This window comes from Dermacentor albipictus, chromosome 10, assembly GCF_038994185.2.
Source record: "Dermacentor albipictus isolate Rhodes 1998 colony chromosome 10, USDA_Dalb.pri_finalv2, whole genome shotgun sequence".
In the NCBI taxonomy this organism is placed as follows: Eukaryota; Metazoa; Arthropoda; class Arachnida; order Ixodida; family Ixodidae; genus Dermacentor; species Dermacentor albipictus.
In genome coordinates, this window is record NC_091830.1 from 43,235,423 (window position 1) to 43,256,769 (window position 21,347).

Below are 21,347 nucleotides of genomic sequence, written 5' to 3' on the forward strand. Positions count from 1 at the left end.
GCGCAAGGTGTCCGATTCCTTCAGACCCCTCCGCCTGTTGGCCACTCGTCTGATCATGTTCAAGATTTGGTCTGACGTGAGCTTCATTTTTCTAATCATGGCTGTTGCCTTGCCGTCTGCCTGGATCAGGAGGCCCAGGATCCTGAGTTGTGGTACCGGGAGGATCCGGTTCCCTTCCAAAGTGATTTCTATATTTTCTGCTTGTGTACTTGATGCACGTGGTCTGACAATGGTCAGCTCCGATTTTTGAGGCGAACAGCAAAGGCCACATGTCTTCACATAGCTGTTGATCGTGTCAGCCGCTTTTTGGAGTGTGTTTTCTATCCAGCCATCCGACCCTGCCCTCGCAGTCCAGAGGGTGATGTCGTCGGCATATAATGCGTGGCCCAGACCATCTATTGATTCGAGAAGGTTGGGCAACGGCAGGAGAGCCATGTTAAATAAGAGGGGGGAAAGGACCGAACCTTGCGGCGTTCCTCGATCCCCCAGGTAGATCGGTTGGGATGTCTCCTCTCCTATTCTGATCCTTGCCGTTCGGTTACGAAGAAAGTCTCGGATGTAGTTGTAAGTGTTCACTCCACAACCCGTGTTGCGCAGGTTGCGGAGGACACTTTCATGTGTGACGTTATCAAAGGCCCCTGTGAGGTCTAGCGCTAGTATCGCTCGCGGCGCCTGCTTCGTTGCTCGCTTAATTACCAGTTCGTTGAGTTGTACGAGAACATCCTGGGTGCCCAGGTGTTGCCTAAAGCCATACATTGTCTCTGGCATCTGATCGGTGGCATCAAGATGTCGCTGCAACCTCTTAAGTACCATACGTTCCATGACCTTCCCCACGCAGGACGTGAGGGATATCGGTCGCATGTTGTCGATGTGAGGTGTCTTCCCAGGCTTGGGTATGAAGCATACCCAAGCCTATATGAAGTATACATATGAAGTATACCCAAGCCTGGGAAGACACCTCACATATCTTGCAGAACTCCTGCTTTTTATACGTGCTCTCTGTCGCGACTATAACTTCGGTGTAATTACTCACGATACACGACAAGGGACAGCTACTCCTGCGAATACATTGGAACAAACGACAGCGTCATTGAGATTTTTCACTGGCCATTGCATATATACAAGAATGTAAGCACGGTTCTTGGATGACAAAGTTTCATTAAGATATTTGTCCTCAACTTGTTCAGTTCATTGCCTTTTAATTTTTTATATCAGCGGCATGCACTGCTTTCCTGGTTTCGAACTGATATAGTTCTAAAGTTCGTGTGATATTTTCTTTACTTAATAAATAGACAAAAAACATAGAAGCATTAGCGTCAGTTATGTTGGGCACAATTTTGGGCACATACGAGTATAATATTTGATGAAAAAACATACATATTTTACTTGTATTTACAGAGCGTAGCTTTCAAGAATTCGTTTGCAGCATCTTTGGCAATGACAATGCAGTTATTATTCATGTATTTGATCCCTTGGCAAATTGTTTAAGAGGAAGCTTTAGCTCGGGCCCAATCCGACGCAGTCTATTCATATACTTGTAAAACGCGGAAATGCTTTTCTGAGATAATCCTGCTAATCGCTTTTATTGAAATTGGTTGCATTTGAGAGAGGAAGTTAAATCCTAGTGTCTGTTGGAAACAGAACTTCGATTTAGGGCCTAAATTTTGTTTAAAATATTTTGGAAAATTCGAAAGTTTGAAAAAATAGAAGCACGGCGTTTACAAACTAATAGCTATGCATGAAGAACAGACATTGTGGTTCTGTAAACGGCATCTATTATAACAGTCAAAGCGGACAAGTTTGCTGTGTCAATTTGTATCTTACGTTAATTGGTTACGTTGTGTACAAGGGTTCTGCAAAAGCCGTGTTTCCACAATACTAAATTTTTTTAAAGATTCATGTGTAACATATCTATTTTGTCCGCTGTAGATGTACTATTCGATGCAATTCACAGAATTGTGATATAATTTTTCATTGTTGAGTCACGGAGTTTTAAACTTGATAGTCTCGTTTCCTGAAAATTTTCAATTTTGGCCAATTTTTAATAATTGACCTCCTAAATGAAAAAGTCGAAGCCAGTAGTCACTAGAATTAAACTTTTTATTTTAAATGCCACAAACCTCCTCAAATTTGGTGAAGTGGTTGCAGGGAAAAACGAATTCCCCTTCTACATGTACTTAAATAGGAGCACCCGAGCTAAAGCTTCCTCTTAAGGAGGCTGAGCTGCAACGTGCAGCTATATATATATATATATATATATATATATATATATATATATATATATATATATATATATATATATATATATATATATATATATATATATATATATATATATTGGGCCAGTGGCGTAGCCCCCCCCGAACAAAATTTCTGGCTACGCCACTGTCGTAAGGTGCTCACCATACACGAAAAAAGTCGACGTATGCTACTGTTGTGGTCGGCTCGGTAAGAGAGCTGACGTATGCCCATTTCCGCAAGAGAGAATATGCCCAGGCTGTGGTGCAGTGAATCCGACTGGCGAACATTAATGCTATAAACACCATTAACCCAGGTGTTAGGTGCTTGGTGGCCCACACCCAATGGCGGACAAAATGTGTAAGAAGCGCTATACAACTCCATACGCCGTCAGAAAACGGAGAAACGAAAGAGCACTGGCAACCAACGTCAACAAGGACAATAACGACCCGCCGCCAAGATCAAGGACCCGTGGGAAGTCCCAGAAGAATGCAAAAGTTCACAAGTTATGCTGATACCGAAACCGGGTAAACTTCCAAGCTTGGACAACTTAATACCATTATCACATCACGCGTGGGGAAGGTAGCTGAAAACGCAATCCTTAAAGGGGAACTGAAGAGTCTGTCGAATTCAATAAGACGCTCATATACGGAGGCGGAAACCTTTTAAACCATGCAGGTAAAATTTTTTTTGAGGGGGGAGGATTTTTCACTTAGGAGCGACGCTGCTGCTAACGCTGACGATGCGAGTGGAGACCAGAAACCGCGGCGTAGTGATGTCAGTACTGATGTTCCCTTCCTTCGCAGTCTCCGCGACCGTGCCTGACTGCGCTTGTTTCTGCTTGCGTGCTGTCATAATCTGCTTCGCTCGACACTGCATTCCTTTGTTTTTGTGTATGTAGAGTGGTAGTTGACTTGCGCAGGTTCAGTTGAAGTGGTGCGGGCGTTCTGTGCAGCCTACAGTTTCACGAAAACCAAAGGCCGCGATGATGTTCCATTGCTTCCCACAAGACAGGAAGCTTGCAGCTAACTAGGAGCATGCTGTGAATCGAAAGAATTTCAAGCACTCAAGAACAACCGTACTGTGCTCTAACTACTTCCGTTACGACGATTACTTTCAGAGTTTATCGATAATGCGTGACTCAGTGAGAGTACGACTTGCTGCTAGCAGGCTTTCTAAACGCAGCGCGAGATGGTCGAGGCATAACTGGTCTTGGAAGATCTTATGGATACACGAACTCGTCCATACCTGGATTTTCATTTACTGCTAGCTCCCTCGTGTTAGCACGCTGAATGGAAGGTGTGCATGTTTATCTCCCACCCTTGACGCAGGTTTGGTCGCAAAATCGCCGTTAATTTTCTATTTACACGTGTGTTGTGAAAGAGCCTACATGCAACTACCATAACCCAGTGCATTGTAAAATTTCCATGTGTTTGAAAGCCAGCGCACGCCAGGATGCTGCGCTCCCCTTCTAGCGCACAGAAAAAAACCGGCCGTCTCACGTATAGCCGACGGAATTCACCGCCTTTACGGCTCCGGTTAGGAGTAGCGTGAGGATGGCGCGCTGATGAGGGTCACTACACGAGCTGCGAGAGACGGAAAACTTTTCCCTCATGTAAACCGTCTGTGTAGATTGCCAGCCGCTTTGGGGTAGCGCACAAGTGTCAACGATCGCATCCCCGCTTACGTTCCACGAGGAAGCACGTAGGAACATAACAGTAAGGCTGTTTGCCCGGACACGAATTCGCTGGATTGCAAAATGCAGCATTGCAAGAAGCAAACTGACCAAAGAACATTTCTTACGCAAGGAAATGCTAACACTTCGCTTTCGTTCCCGTCGAAACCACTGCTTGCTACCAGTATCTTTTGCTTCTTCGAATAGCCGGCTCCTCGCAATCAGCTCGTACATGTGGGGAGCAACGCCGAACTCTTAGAGAAACGCAAGCTCTCAAAATTTACCATTACCCTGTCAGCAAAACAACAGCGCCAAACCACCTTGCACCGTGCTTCATGTGTAGCGGCTGCAGTCGGTCCGGACGAATGCCATTGTTGATGCCACGAGGTGCCATACCAATCACAGGGGCAAACGAGGCGGGCATGCTGCTCCGAGTCTGCTGTTGCACTTTCCGTCGTAATAAAATCTGTTTGCGCTTCCTTTAGCTCAATTTCGATGCGACATTCGAATTCGGAGGGTTCAAAACCATGACGTACAGCTCTTCACTCATTTTTTCTGGTAAACCCTTCAGCTTCCCTTTATTAGGCTAAAAGACCACATAGAGGACAATAATATATACACTCACAACATGCTGAGCTTTAGGTCCGCACTGTCCACGCAGGATGCCATGAAGAAAATTAAACACGACATCTTCGACGTTATGTAAAAATGCTGAAAGATATCTATAGCGGCTCCACAGCCACCATAGTCCTGCATAAACAAAGCAACAAAATCCCAATAAAGAAAGACGTCAAGCAGGGAGATACGATCTCTCCAATGGTATTCACCGCGTGTTTACAGGAGGTATTCAGACACCTGGAATGGGAAGAATTGCGGATAAGAGTTAATGGAGAATACCTTAGTAACTTGCAATTCGCTGATGATATTGGTTTGCTTGGTAACTCAGGGGACCAATTGCAATGCATGCTCACTGACCTGGAGAGAAAGCGGAAGAGTGTGTCTAAAATTAATCTGCAGAAAACTAAAGTAATGTTTAACAGTCTTGGAAGAGAACAGCAGTTTACGATAGGTCGCGAGGCATTGGAAGTGGTAAGAGAATACATCTACTTAGGGCAGGTAGTGACCGCGTATCCGTTACATGAGATTGAAAAAATCAGAAGAATAAGATAGGGCTTAGGTGCGGTTGGCAGGCATTCGCAGATCATGTACAGCAGGTTGCCATTATCCCTCCAGAGAAAATTGTATAGTAGCTGTGTCTTACCAGTACTCCCCTACGGGGCAGAAACCTGGAGGCTTACGAGTAGGGTTCTACTTAAATTGAAGACGACTCAACGAGCTATGGAAAGAAGCATGATGGGCGTAACGTTAAGAGATATGAAAAGAGTAGAATGGGCGAGTGAAGAAACGCGAGGTAATGACATCTTAGCTGAAATCAAGAAAAAGAAATGGGCATGGGCAGGACATGTAATGAGGAGAGAAGGCAACCGATGGCCATTAAGGGTTATGGACTGGATTCCAAGGGAAGGAAAGCGTAGCTGGGGGCGGCAGAAAGTTAGGTGGGCGGATTAGATTAAGAAGTTTGCAGGGATGACATGGCCACAATTAGTACATGAGCGGAGTAGTTGAAGAAGTATGGGAAATGCCTTTGCCCTGCAGTGGGCGTAACCAGGCTGATGATGATGACTCGACGGATATTCTAGAAAAACTAAGGCCATACTCGGATTAGACTTTGAGAAACCATTCTACAGCATCAAGCATATGTACATCCTCAAAACGATGGAAGACATTGGACTCGGGTTGAGGACGTTTATATACATCAAATCCTTTCTCGAAGCACGCGCTGCGAAGATAAAGGTCGGCGAAACAAACTCGGAAGTGGTTCAGCTCGGAGATCGAACAACCACACAAGGATCGGTGATCTCCTCGTTCCTTCAACCTGTGCATGATTGGTCTGTCCAGAAAGCTGGGCAACATTAGGGCATTCACCATACCATATATGCTGATGATCTCACTGTATGGTGTGCTGGTGGCAGTGAAGGGCAGATAAAGGACGCACTGACTGAAGCGATCAAGATGGTGGAAGAATTCCTGAGACCCACTGGACTCAGGTTCTCCCCACATAAATCAGAGTTGTTCCTTTTTAGACATGAAAAGGGGGGCAGGTCTAAAGACTGGAAACCTCTATCGGAAAGCAATATACACCTACATACAGAAAATGGCATCAATATACCCAGAGTCAACGTGATCAGGGTAGTACGCTTTTTCGGCGATGCAAACGGGAAACCATACGGAAGTCAAGGAAATCACCCTTAAAATAGATAACGCGTGCAGGATGATCAGACGCCTGGCAGGAAGACACAAGGGTATGCAATAAGATAACCTCATCAGGTTAATCTCTCTTTCGTACTCCGTGATATCATATACGCCGCTGCCATGTACAACTGGACGCAGGTTCAACTCAATAAGCTTGACGCAGCGAATAAGAAGGTGTTTAAAAGCGCATTGGGGCTCCCAATTCCAACCAGCACTGCAAAATTACTCAAGTTAGGAATACACAACACGACCATGGAGATCGCGGACGCTCAAGAAACATCACAGATAGCGAGACTATCTACAACCAGCACAGGAAGATCAATCCTGGACAAGACCATGGTCAACCACATTAGGGATCCGGCAAAGTACACTAAAGTTCATCAAGAATTCGCAGACAACATAATTGACGCACCGCCACCCAGGAATATGCACCGAAAACATAACATCAACAGGAGAGTTGCACGAGCCAGGGCGTTAATCAAGAAGGTGGATAAAGGGGGCAGAGGAGCCTGCTTTGTTGATTCGGCTGCCTACAGGGATCAAACTAAGTGCGCGGCGGCGGTAGTGGATCATCAGGGCAAATGCACCAACTGCGCCACGATCTACACTAGAAAACCTGAAGTGGCTGAACAAATTGCCATTGCATTGGCACTAACAGACGATAGATTCACAGAAATATATAGTGACTCGAAAACAGCTATTAGAGCTTTCAATAGGGGAAAAATTGCCCCACAGGCTGCGAGAATAATTAACCAAAGGCAAACAAATGTTACACGTTACATTTATTGGTTCCCGACGCACCTTGATTCACTTGATGACATTCCTGTCAATCCAAATGAATCGGCCAACAGCGTCGCCCGCGACCTTACACACCGGGCCGCTTTTACATGTGGTTTTGATTCTGCTGGATTGGAGAGCCTACAAAGAGAGACGCTCATTATATGCAATGAAATTACAAAACATTACTACATCGAAAGGAGGATTCCACACCCTCACTATAGGCTAAACGGAGCACAAGCAGTTACACTTAGGCAATCACAAACACATTCTTATTATTTACCTGCACAAATAAAGGAGTCTTATGACATTGCAGACATGAATATTATATGCGAAGCATGTCAAAAGGAGATATACACGCTTGAACATCTGCTCTGGGAGTGTGGGTCGCTCGGCCCTGGCATTTCCCGGAATCGGTTTTTAGGAATGATCAGATCTCCAGATCATATCTCTCAAGTCCTGGCTATCCAGTAGGCCCGTGATAGGGCTAGGAGGCTTGACCTCCCGGTCGCAACATGGGACTAGCCAGGTAGGTGGCAACACCTTGTACAGGAGCAGAACAATGTGTTTTCCTCCTCCTCCTTGTAACATTGGGTGCACTACGTTCTCACTGCCCAGTGTGCGTTGAAGCGATAGACAGCAGGAAGGTGATTTAGCGCGCTGCCGCTGCCGTGGTTCCTCACGACAGAATTTGCAGCGAGTGTCCACGATCTTCGAGTGTGAAGTGTTGATGTTTCCCTCTGCGGGCTGACACCATGATGCTTTAGATAGTAAGCGAATGTTTACAATGGGGCCTACTACTCCAGCGGCTGCTGCTTATGGCCCGGCCACGCGAGCCCTGTGTTGAATACGACTCCGATGTGGACAGTGTAGGCGTCTACGCGCGCCTAGGGCCAATGGGCACCCTGCCATGAAGTTTGCCTGTACATGTCGCGCCACCTAGTAGCGGCGGTGAGCACCCGCGGGTAGGCCCTTACCATCATTTCGCCATTGTCCGTGGTGTGCTCAGGCCCGCCTGAAAGCCAGCTTTTCCAAATTTCCAATGGATTCATCGCGGCCTCTTGGCAGCTCCTTTGTGAGAAGTGTGAACAAAAAGAAAAGCGCAGATACTTCTGCGTTAAAGGTGGTCACATCCGCGAAGGGGATGTCGGTATCGAATTGTACCGCTTCCCTTCAAAACCGGGGGAAGTGGGCGGCTGAAGTGGGTCATCGCGGTTCGTGTCGGTCTTGCGAGTTTCTGTTAAACGAGCTAAGACGTAAATGCAAAAACAAGAAAAAATAAAAAACAACCAGCAGTGGCATCCATAAAAACACACAATATAGCGTCAACTGCATAAAAACACGTTAACGTATTCGCGCTCTTGTAAATTAGTTTACGTATACTTGTTTAGCTCGTCTTACTCCAAAACAAACTCGCAGTGGATGTTACGTGTCAAATCCAGCTTCGCAAGCGCTCCATGCTGGAGCTTTGTACGCGCTGTGTTTCTTCCTGTGCGAATCCAGATGCGAATTCTGGAAGCAAGCTCATTCGTGCCGATATTTTCTCGCGCTTAGAACAACAGAACTAAGGTTGGTGTACACTGCAGCACACGTCGAGTATTAGAAAATTAATATTTCTCTCGCACACGCTAGCGAATGTTTATTCAGTTTTAACTGTTTAGTCTTCACGTTTAGTTTCAGTTGATTGCTCTCTATGATGCTTCAGCGGTAATGCCCTCCCACATTCGAGCCCGAACGAAAATACCAGAATATGCCCGAGGCACTTTGTCAACGGAGAAAAAAGCACTTACCGGACAATTCGCCAAAACCTCTACAATTGTGAGGTGCAAGGAACGCTCCAAGTATTGAAACGACAATTGACAGTTCAGAGACGTCCACGGCTTTATTTTCTCACTTAAGCGACATAAAATAATTATTTGTTGAATAACTTTGAGTTCGACGTCGTAAGCACGCTTGATATGGTTTGACAAATATTTCGCTACCGATGGTGGTTGCTTAGTGGCTATGGTGTTGGGCTGCTAAGCACGAGGTCGCGGTATTAAATCCCGGCCACAGCGGAAGAACTTCGATGGGGTCGAAATATCAAAACACCTGTGTAATTAGATTTAGGTCCACGTTTAAGAACCCCAGGTGGTCCAAATTATTCCGTAGTCCCCCACCACCGGGTGCCTCTTAATCACACCGTGGTTTTGGCACCTAAAACGCCACAATTTAATTCAAGCACCTCGTGCTGATGTCCGTGACGCTTACTTCTTCGACACGATATACATGGTTGTAGTCATAAATCTGACGTCCTTTCTCAAGCGCTGGTGGTCCAAGATGGGCCTCGATGTTTTCGATTGCCGTGAAACCGCAATTTAGAACGTCCGACAGGTTTCAAGCCAGCGGCGCAAAAGCATCCCTCCGTAGCAGTGGCCGCCTCGGTGTTTCGCGCAGCTGACACGGTGGCGCTGATGGCTGAGCCGATCGTTGCGCCACCTGAACATTGTAGGCCGCCGATGGCGTCGTTTGCCCTCAGCACCCATACCCTGGCGCGTCATCCGCGTTCACGAAGTAACACGTCACTGTAACTTTTTAGTGAGTAGTCTGGCACGCATCACAACATTAACGAATATATTATGGCATAGCAGCCGCCCTAGGCATTCAGCTATCACGGACGGAACGGCCGCAATCTCAGAGCCGTTGTGGCGTTACGCGGCTGAACATTAGGTTGCGAGATTTAGTCCCCATCGCTTTCGGAAGATAGTAGAGAGCTTTAGTGCAGGGTACGCAAAGCGTTGGGGCGCCTAGCGTTTGGGTGCGTTTGCGTCTGCGTACGCAAGCAGAAACACGTTATAGGTTAGCGGCCCCAAACGCAAGCCGCAGTGAGGTCGCATGCGCTCGCAGCGCCATCAACGTCTGATCTTTGCTGCGTTATCATTTTTTAAAACATGAAATCAAGCATATGAAGTAAAGCACATAAAACTATTCTTAATAAAAGCAATTAATAGAGAGGTTTACAGTGTTCGGTAATCGGGTAAACGCAGGCTGGAGCGTTGGGGCGGAGCCGTGATCTAGAGCGGCCTGCATGGTGCTGCCACCTGGTGGCGCAAAGCTCAAACAGACAAAAACAGCTAATATTACAGTAACCAAGTGTGTTTTACTTTGCTGCGGGTATAAATTTTTGCCAGTGCCGAAAATTTACACCAGCAGCGAAGTAGAATAGACTTGGTTACAGGAATATTAGCTGCTTCACGGCCGGTCTCTGGGGGAGCAAGCGCGCACCCCTCGAGACCGGCCGTGGCTGCTTTTGTCAGCTTTAGCTTTGCGCCGCCAGGTAGATGCACCATGCAGGATGCTCCAGTTCATGACTCCGCCCCGACACCCCAACTGCGTTTATCCGAATACCAGACACGCTAAACCTCTCTAATACATAAAAAACGACGTCTGTCGACACTTGGCGAAAGATTTATTAGAGGATCTACCCGCTAGCTACTCGTAAGTTCTCCTACACCACGAGAGTCACGTGGGCAACGTGACCACTTAGGGGCAGCGATGTTTTCGGCCGGCCAAACAACCCAGAGATGCAAGTAGACGTAGCGGTCCGCCCAGGCGCAGTACCGTCGCCCCTAGGTCTTGCGTACGCAAGCCGCTTGCGTCCTCTAAATTAAAACTCTCTGGTGAAGTACGAAACGCTGCACCACCTCCCATGTCGTTGCGCATGCTCTTCTGCAGGCACTGAAAACCACATAGCCCCCAGCGCTTTTAGAATTCTGTGCTCTTTTGTTCAACTGTGGTTCACAACACGTCGCTACGAGAGCTCCAACCACGTACAGCATACCAGATTACCTCAAGTAGGCTGGGGGACTTTTTGTCACTGCCCCGTTTCCAATGGAATGCGAATAACTCATATCATCATTGCTATTTACTGCTCCGGCAACCAAAAATTCAGCAAACAGTGCTAGGTTTAGAGACAGTTTACACTTTTTTATTAACAAGTAGGGCATTTAAAACAATGTTCACAAGTTATAATGTTTGCTAAGAGGAGACGCCAGCAAATAAATGAATCATATATTTATTGAAGTGCCTGTTGGCCAATTGAAAGCATAAATTTCTAAATTCATTTTCTCATGATCGCACTCTTTCTCCATATTAAAAAAACTGCCTTTTCATCCTGTTTATGTAATTTCAACCCATTTTGAAGAAGAACAAAGCATGCATAGAAAAGGAGAAATTGACTAATCAGACAGGGGCACTGGACACTGAAATTGTACCTTTGGGAACCGCTGATGTAGTAACACTGAATACGTCAGCAATAAGGACCACCGCATCCTAATCAAGCAGAGAAGAGCAATAAAAAACACCCCTAAACGACGGGACGAGTCAACGGACACAGACAACAGCGCTCATGAACCAACCAGCCCAAATGCGTACTCTTAAGTAGACACGCACTATTTTGATTATTTATTTTAACAACTGTATATTCTCTAGGCTTGTTCAATATCAAGAGCATTTACTACCAACACATCTAAAAGCAGGCCGTTGATACTGGCTGAGCTTTATAAACCCCGGAAAGAGAGACACGAGGAGGACACTGATTCGTTTATATGCTGCCCGCAGGTGGTGTTCGAGATCTTCAAAAAGTTCAACTTCGTATGGCCTTCCCTGACGCTTCCCATAAAATTTGACCTTATGGAGTACCTGCTGGGCATGTCGTTGGAATACAACTTGGCTACTCCCGCTCAGCTATACCTCGTGCCGTACATGAAGACCTACAAACGTTACGGCCTCGGATTTTCTGTCAGTGAGATATTCCAAGGCCCGAAGGTCCAGGAGGACATAGCCGAATGCATCCCCGCGGTGGCACCGTTGGTGAAACGTAATTCGGCCATTGCGTTCGCTGAGCGAATACTCGCCGTTCACCGAGACCTGAGCACGTCCTTAGGCGCCGTGTTTTCAAGGCTACAGAAGTGGAACATCTACTCCACCATCAAAGATCTGGCCAGCGAGGCCGGCGGGCCCGGCATGATAGCTGCCTGGTTGAAAGTCATCAACGACCACCTGCCCCATGATCGGGCTGTCGGCAAGACGGAACAGGTCCTAACGTCCGTCGGCAGTGGCTTGCTTCTCAAAATGATCCTGGACAATGGCAAGCGGTCCCGGTATGCGGATATTGTGCTGTACGCTGGCTGGCAGATTCTCATTGGTCTGCGTTCCGCGGTGTCGCCTTTGCTGGTGGAGTGCCTGGCGGCCAACGACCTTCATGCCCAGATGGACTCCGGCTTAGAATGCCTGAAATCCACGCACCAGGTATGTGTTACTAGGGCAAGCTATCACGAAAACTTGTCTTGAGGCGGCGGCTAACATTTATGTCTGGCTAGATAGGACAAAAAGAAAAGGCTTTATATTCCGGCCGCGGAACGAGTGACCTCTCTTGCAATGCTTCCGCAATAAAACTTATCGATATTAACAAAGTAGTGAAAAAGATTACTACGCTATACAACGTTACCAACGCACCAACTGAAAATGCCTTGTAGGAGAAGCTCAAAATTACTAACGCTTGCGGTGTGACCATTATTTCATCTAGAGCGAAATTCCGCCACTCCCGAACACGAGTATTCACGGGCAGATTTGAAAGTAAGCGGTCTAGACTGCGCAACTGAGTTTCAGGAGATGAGACGATAACAAAAAATTTGAGGACGCTTAAGCTTGGACTCGAAAATGTCGCGCCCGGTGGAACCATATAGATGGTATTGAAGATAACGGGACAGTAATGACAGATAATGACAGCATAGGACGTGCTTTTGCTCGACATTACAAAGCGCTTTTTGCTTCTACACCTGTGTATGCAGAAAGATTTAAAGAAGAATTTCTTGAGAGAATGCCACGATTGCAGGATGACACCAGAACAGAGTTGTAATCACCCATATCAAAAACGGAAGTAGAAAAAGCTATAGATAACCTGAATCACGGCAAGTCGCCAGTGCCTGATGGCCTGAGCGCTTCGTTTTACAAGACGTTTAAACAATTGTCTCATCTGCTTACACTTCTTTTTGATGAGACGTACGAACTAGATGTCCTGCCCCGGTGTTTTGGGAAGCACATACTGTATTAGTACCAAATACAGAAGAGACAGAGATGTTAAAATTGGTTTTCTCATACAGGCCTATATGATTAACTAATTGTGATTATAAAATTCTGATGAAAGTGCTAGCAAGGCGCCTACAGAAAATATTTAAGGAATTGGTTGGTCCTCACCAAAGATGTGGAATTATGGGGCGTTCGATTGTGACTAATATACATCAGATGTGGTGCGTGATGGAGTGTTGGGACATTATGCAAGCAGGGGTACCAATTCTACAGCTCGATCTTGAGAAAGCATTTAATTGTGTACCTCATGGTATTTTGCTTGACATCCTAGACCCCAATAATGTCGGATCCATCATTAGAGATGGGGTAGCTTTGGCGTACCAGAACTGCACTACGCGATCAATTTTGAACAAATCAGTGGGGGCCCCCAATAACCTAAAGCGTTCTGTACGCCAGGGCTGCCCCCTGAGTCCCCTTCATTTCAGTGCATATATATATATATATATATATATATATATATATATATATATATATATATATATATATATATATATATATATATATATATATATATATATATATATATATATATATATATATATATATATCGAACCAATGTGCCCAGCGATCATTGAAAGCTGCAGTATTCATGGCTTCAGCATATACGTATCGGAAGTTAAAATTCTGGCGTATGTGGATGACGTCGCAGTTTATTGTACAGATAAAGAGAGCGTAACTGCAGCTATCGTAGTAGTGAAGGCTTTCGACAAGAAGCCGCCACTTGGGTGGAAGAATACGTCGGGGAAAGAGGCCTTGAGTGCTACACGGAGAAATCCGAGCTTCTGAGAATTACACGGGGCAAGAAAAGCAAAGAAAGCCTTAACATATGGCTAAAGGGACAGCCGATACCGGAAAGCCAACAAATCAGGATCCTTGGAATGTGGGTGCAATCCCACCAGCGCTGCACCCACACGCTGAAAACACTCAAGCAGTGAACAACTCAAATAGCATGCATGTTCTCGCGGGTGTCACAAAAGAGATATGGGATGAAAGAAGGAGACGCACTTAAGCTGGTTGGCAACCTGGTGGTCAGCAGGGTCGCATACTCACTCCCGTACTTCAACTGCACCAAACAGGAAATTCAAGAAGCGGACACGATTTTACGCAAAGCGTACAAAACAGCACTTCACCAGCCGAACAATACATCGACAGAGAAACTAATGGCACTTGGTTTAAGCAACACCTTCGAAGAACTAAAAGAAGCCCAAAGTATCGCACAGCTCATGAGACTCCAGCTGACCAAAACGGGAAGGGAACTGATGATAAGGCTAGGCTTTGCGGAATCAATCAAAGAAACCCAAAGAACGGAGGGGATTCCTGATGAATATCGGAAAACATACACTGTTAGCCCCCTACCCAAAAACATGGACCCAAACCTCCACACGGCGCGAAGGGACGCAAGGGCGAAATACGTCGAGAAGTACCTGGTCACGAAAAACACAACAGTATACACAGATGCTGCTGTATACGCCAAGCAAAGAGGCACAAACATAGTAAAGACAGCTGCGATAGTAATAAGCCAGGACTACAAAGAGATCAGCAGCGCGTCAATGAAGTACTGCTCGGTAACGGAAGCTGAGGAAATAGCCGTAGCTCTAGCGGCAGTGGAGGGCTACCGATCCGGAAGGTCTTTAACAATACTCACCGACTCGCAAACTACGTGTAGGAATTACATGAACGGCAGAATAGGACGCAGAGCGCTTCACGTCCTCCGCTCCTGCACGGCTAACAACAAAGTCAGGCATAAAATTTTCTGGGTACCGGGACACGCTGGAATAGAAGGGAACCTAAGGGCGGACAAGGCAGCTCGAGAGCACACAAACCGAGCGGCCACAAGCACCGACCCTGAGGAACCCATACCAGTCAACTCAAGCTACTCAGACATTTTGAATTACTATAAGGGGGTCCGAATCAAATACCTTCCACCCCACAACAGCCTAAATCAGCATGAAGCAACCTCTTGGAGGAGGCTGCAAACAGGAACATATCCAAACCTAAACACACTAAGCAAGATGTTTCCCACCCAGTATAGAGACATTTGCCCCTGGTGCGGCGCCAAGCCCACCTTATATCACATTACATGGGAATGCGTTCAGAATCAACAATTCCTTCAAATAAAAGACCCGAGTGTGGAGCAGTGGGAGAGGGTGCTCTCCAGCAGCGACCCGAAAGTCCAGCATGGACTAGTAAGGCACGCTCGCTGAGTAGCCACCCTCAGTGGTGCCCTGGAATAGGGGCGTCAACCCTGCGCAGATGGGGAAGAAGACCGTGAAGATGGCCGACCACATCTGCCACCACTAATTTCTACCAAATTAGAGCAAATAAAGTTTTTCCTCCTCCTCCTCCTCGACGAGGTAACTGGAAGCACGGTAAATTGGCAAAGTGCCTTGGCTTTTGGCATAGGGAATGGCCTTCCACCACGGTCACTTTCACCAGCGTCAAGTGGCGCTCGACACCCTTAAATACCTATACGTCCCGCTGGAATATTACAAAAATAATGATGAGTGTTGACAAAATCAAATATGAGAAACACAGATAAAAGCGAACAAGTGGAAAGGTGGACATCTGTCAATGTTTGCAAGAGCTACAGTTTGCAATCTATTTTTTGTCGCAATAATGTCGTATGTAATGCAGGTATTGCATTGTTCAAGGGTAAATATACAGAAGTTTCACCGAGTCTTCGCAGTATTTCTGTGGGCTTCGAATTGGGAGTGTTGCACTCGAACGAATTTGTTCAGGCGAGTTAAAGGCGGAGGTTTGGGAATGACGCACCCTTTTATACGATAGGTCGTAAACCGGTTTTATTTTTCCGAGACTTAAGCAATCCTGTCTTGCGCACGGTGTACCAAGTGAGGCTAAGGAGCGCGTTACCTGGCTATGCAGTCTGTACAGAGAATATCAACGTTCCTGTTTGTAGATTTCTTAAGTTGTTTTAAGTGTACGGTTCTTGTCCGTTAGTTTTTCCCTTGAGTACCTTTTTTCAGTGAAACGTAAAACATTGTACGAAGTTGTATGCGATGTCGTTCTCCGTGTGCCAATGTACAGGGACATATACAGTGAAGGCCAGGGGCAAGACGTGCTTAAGCGGGTGAAAAGAGTGCAAGTAGCGCCAGACACCAAGTCATTCTTTTTTATGCTTCACACGGGCACGTTGACTGTCAAAACCTTTTTAGAAGATCGTGTTTTTTTTTACCCTGGGGCTCGCATTGCTTTATCTGTAAGAAACCAAAAACGTTAGATCATGTATTTCTAGACTGTTGGGCGGGTGTCTTCTTTCGGGATGTACTTCAGAGGACTATCAAAAAAGACTTTCCTTTAGATCCACAGGGTATTACATATTCATCTATAGAAAACGATGATGGACTGCCGTTTGACCTTATTATGCTAGTTGGCCTTCACTATCTCTGGCGCGCCCGCATGGCGGGGTATCACTGCGATCCGGATGCTCCACCTGCACGAATGCTTTCCGAGAATGCATGTCGAGATTTGTGGAAATTCAGAAAGCATAAGATTGTGTAACTGCGTGGCTGTCAAGGGTGGAACCTTTGACCGCGCTCAAAGAATCCTAAAGTAGTCAGCCCTGTAAGGCTGACACTAGGTGCTGAAAACTCGCTAATTTATCTTGGTTTCCCAAATGTCATTGTTGTTTGATATAGAAGTACAAAACAGGCAATAAATAAAAAAAAACTCATGGCTATGACATCTCACTCTCCAGAGACCCTGGTTCGATTCCCACCCAGTCCATCTTGCAAGTTGTTTTTTATTTATGAATTGCCTTCCGGGATTCTTTCGTTCACGGCCAACACCACCGACGCCGACGACACCGGTTTTCCTGCGACACGAGCTCCTTAACGCTATCGCGCTAAAACGCCATGCTCCTCCACTCTGCGACGAAGGATGACATGCGAAGCTGTTTATGTGGGCCTTTTAATATCGAACCTCGTCTCGACTGCGGGTCGGCCTGGTATTTCACTATCTGCGAGATCGGCCGAAGTTTTGGTAGTGCTTTAACGCCCGCGTCACCTCCGCTGCAGGTCGGCCTGGCATTGAACCATCTTCGGGATTTTTTCCTATACGTGGAGGCGATACTAGGGAAAATACCCCTCAACAGTTTCGGTGTAAAAAAGTTTCTGCTTATAGAAGACACTCTGTAATACAAGAATACAAGCCATATCTAGAGCTCTGTGGCTACTTTTACGTATGATTCGAGATAACATTATCTTTGTTCTCGGCTATGCTAAGCCTTCCTAGAAAGGTTTGCTAGTTTGCATTGGTTTGACACGAAAAGCCGCTTTTCCATTGTTCCGCTATACGTTCGCAAATGTTTAACGCGAGATCTCGTGCGCCAAGAGGAGCGCCAAAGCCTAGCTGGTGCAGTACAATCGCAGCCAGGTATGATAGCGTGAAGGGAAGACAAGTAAGATTGAACAAAGGAGCTCGACTGGATCGCACAAGAATTTTGGAATATGCGGGAAGCGATGTTTCATAAACTGTTCAACTAAATGCTTGGCAACCAGTTGCGGGGCGTGCAATTTTGTTTACTTTCATCTTCTTCAAGAAATAATTGGGTGCGCCTCATATGGCACACAGCGAACGGCTAAATCAATGGAACGAAAGTAAAGCATTTTTCAGGCATAATTGCACAATAGACTACCAGATTACTATCCTTTCACGAGGAGTTTCAGCCGGCATTATCAATGAACTTTTTAATACAAGAGCATTGCAGGTCCCGTTGTCGCTGAAAATCTGCCGTCAGCCTTGGTGGCGGTAACGTTGTGCGTAGAAGAATAATCATCCCGAATCACACAATCTAATCCGCGTAGACCGCCCGCATGGCTCACAAGCGTTTCTCAACTAGTTGCATTTCTCAAAGTAAAATGCGTCAGAAGATTCGTAAAATACGACTTTACACACAACCGCCGGACATGATAGCGTCGGATTGGAATTTGAAGATATGAAAAAAAAGTCTACTACGCGGAAACTGAAACATGTACCCCTTTTCCACCTACCATTTGAGGTGTGCCTTTGTAGGAGCGGCGCGCTCAGATAGCTTACCTTCGCGCATAGCGTTCGCGGCCAGCGTTTCCAGGAAGACAAGCTGCAGTCGCCGGGGAGCCTGAGAAGCAGCCAGGGTTTTCTGAATGCATAAACGTCCTCCAAATTTTATGTGGTAAGCTAGCTCATTTTCGTGACAGCTGGTCATGCGTGTTCAGCACACAAGGTCTACATGTTACGCTTAATGTTTGTTGTAGGAATGGTACGTGGTGAGACATGACAATTTTTGAGATGTGGTCAACAATGGTATGGCAAATACTGATTATGTGAAGCAAACAAAATAAGAGAAGTCCTCAAGCATACTTCACCATTTTCATCAACCCTTCGGCGTGCTTGAGCGATGCCTGTAAGCCGATATTATATGTTAAGGTTGAGTGGGAGAAAGTACCATAACAATAACATAAATATTACCTGCATATTTGGTAATTATGAAATGCTTGTATAAGCCACTTAACTGGTAGTTTCATATTGACTTCGCGCGTACATGTAGAGTCGACGTCACCCTTGTGTAGAACGGATAAACGGCTGCCTCCGGGAGCTCCCAATTCAGCCAGCGACGTATAACGCTAGCTGCTGGGCACGTTTGGACCCCGCAACTACCATTCAACGTCGCTGGCTGGTTCTTAAGTGCCTCTCAGGCCGCCGTTCCCGCGCTCTACACAAGGGTGACGCCGACTGCACAACTACATCCACGGAGGTGGCGAATGAGCTAATAGTAAAGCTGTTAGGCCAGGTTTCCTGGATACCTAACTGCTGCCAGGGAGCCAGGCAGCAACGTGAATTTTGGCAGAGTAGGCGAAGAAAGCTTGGCATTAAGTTATACATACCCCACGGATGGAGGGGATCAAGGCAAGATGAGCAATATCGCAGGTAGCCAACTATACATTTTCGCAGGGGGTTCGTCCAAGCGTTGCCAAATAGGCCAACGTGCTTGCGTGCGGGAACAGTAATGTGTGTGCGTCCGAAAAAAAAAACTTGTGAGTTGCCGATGGCGAAGCGGTGCACTCTAGCTAAGTGCGTCAAACCACTAGCTGTTACCAGGGAAGTATGCGAGAAACTTCTACGTGGTGCGCAGGCCAAATGTCTCTGATAGGTTGTTGGATTTCACACGCGAGATGTGGGCCTGCTTTTGTCACCAAATTGAAGTGTAGTAAGGAGGAAGATAACTTTCTTGTGCTAATTTTGGAATGATCGGGCCGCTCTTCAGGAACTAAGAGATAAAGTTCCAGTATCGGTCAAGCATTCTCCCTATTGAAAACACCCACAATTACGTTAATCAAAGTGCCTTTTGTGTGGGAGAAAAGTGATTCGCATTCAAAGATACACAACTGAGATCTCGTAATCGATCAGGTTACGCAGTCGGAGCGTGTATTTGAGGCTGTGAATTCAGAACATATGATCGCCCTCCGCTTTTAGTCGCTTTCTTTTCTCCACGCATTTACCCTTGTTTCTAAATCACTCTGTTCAATATCGTCGGTGTATGTAAGGTAGTTCAGGACAACATTCATTTGGGCTAGATGGTGCATACTTGAATTAGGAAGGAACAGTGCCGACTAAGACGATACCAAGTGGGGAGAAATTGGCGCTCGTCCTGTGTCGTTCTCCCCACTTGTGATCGTCTTCGTTGGCGCTGTTCCTTCCAATTTAAGTATGTAAGGTAGTCCTCGCCATGGATACTGAATTACCGCTTTAAACGTTTGACTTGATCAGTTCAGCCTAAATAGTTACTCAAATGCAGGTTGCCCAATTCGCCTTGGTTCGGTGGTTCGTGGACAGCCTGGAGCTGCAGCCAAATATGAATGTCACGAAAAGCACGTGGAACGCGGTGAGCTTGGCCACCCGCGAGAACTTCGCCAAGCTATCGTGGATGGACCCATCAACAGCCAAAGGCGCCGTCGAGCATGTTGACAGTATGCTAAGCGTCGTGGCCTTGCCGGAACACCTACAGACTAACGAAGCACTCGAGGCTTTCTACGATTACCTGGAACCGGACGAGTCGCAGCCGTTTATTAGTTGGCTAATCAAAACTAAGCTTCGGCGCCTCGAACACCAGAAGCGCCTTCTTAAGGTCGACCCCACGGTGACGATTCACCGCGATGACGTTGAGTACGATCCATTCGATTTGAACGCCTTCTACCAATCGCTCTACCGCACCATGGTCGTTCAGCCAGCGTTTATAGCGTCTCCAGTGGTTTCTGAGACGGTGCCAGTGGCAGTGAATTACGGTGCCATCGGAAAAGTCTTGAGACATGAACCGACGCACGCCTTGGACCCTAAACTCGGGAGCTTGACTGCAATCATCAGCGACCCCTTCGAGTGGTGGTCGTTACCGTCGTTGTTGAACTTCGCCTCCCGGCGACGCTGCCTGAAGCGGCAGCTGAAGGATTACACCGCGGACACAGCATACAGCGAAAACTCGCTCTCGGAAGCATTCGCCGACACAGCGGGAACAGAGAAGGCCCGGCTCGCGTTCGCCTCCCTGCCGGCGGGGAAGGGCCTTCTGGGATACACACAGGAGCAGTCGTTCTTCATCGCCGGCTGCTTCGAGTTCTGCGGGGAGAGGGCGTACGCTTGGGACGAGGACAAAAAGTACCCGCCCCTGGCGCTGCGGTGCAACCTGCCTGCTGCGAACGAAAAGCGGTTTGCGGCCGCGTTCAACTGTCCCAGTGAAGCGGCGCTTAATCCTAGACAACGGTGCGCGTTCCGCTCAATAGAAGGGGACCAACCGCCTGACAACAGCGATGTGGTGGTAACGGGAAATATGACGGACTATTGGTGACTTTACGCATTCTTATTCTTCTTATATTTGAAAATTTTCGTCTATAGAACAAGTGCAAATGCCGCATACTTTTTGATCGTCGTGCTTTTCTGGTATGAAGCCAAATTAAAATATCGACATGTGCACTTGTTAGTCATTTTTATTACCGCATTTCACTGACTAAGAAACGTTCAAAGGTATTGCTCAAGCGCAAAACGCGCCTTTCTCTATAGGAAGTTTCTTAAACGTTACTGCAGTTTTTATTCCTAGTCAAGTGTCACCACACCTTGTGTATGCGCGACAAGAATCGTGGAAGACTTTCTGAAGCGCACGCAGGCACCAGCAATTACCCTGGAACTTTCCCCGAGTCATGCACAGACCAGAATTTGTTGCGCCGGGGGG

General features: G+C 46.7%; 1 protein-coding gene across 1 annotated transcript in view; it reads left to right on the forward strand.

The window, feature by feature from the left end:
• The window catches only part of LOC135914860 (endothelin-converting enzyme homolog), a 30,299-nt gene extending 9,214 nt beyond the window's left edge, over positions 1–21,085 (forward strand). Inside the window, exons 3-4 of the mRNA XM_065447777.2 lie at positions 11,603–12,292; positions 19,926–21,085. Of these exons, the coding sequence (XP_065303849.2) occupies positions 11,603–12,292; positions 19,926–20,966 (1,731 nt within the window). The 3' untranslated portion in view covers positions 20,967–21,085. The remainder of the gene's footprint in view (positions 1–11,602; positions 12,293–19,925) is intronic.
• Positions 21,086–21,347: the final 262 nt, after the last annotated feature.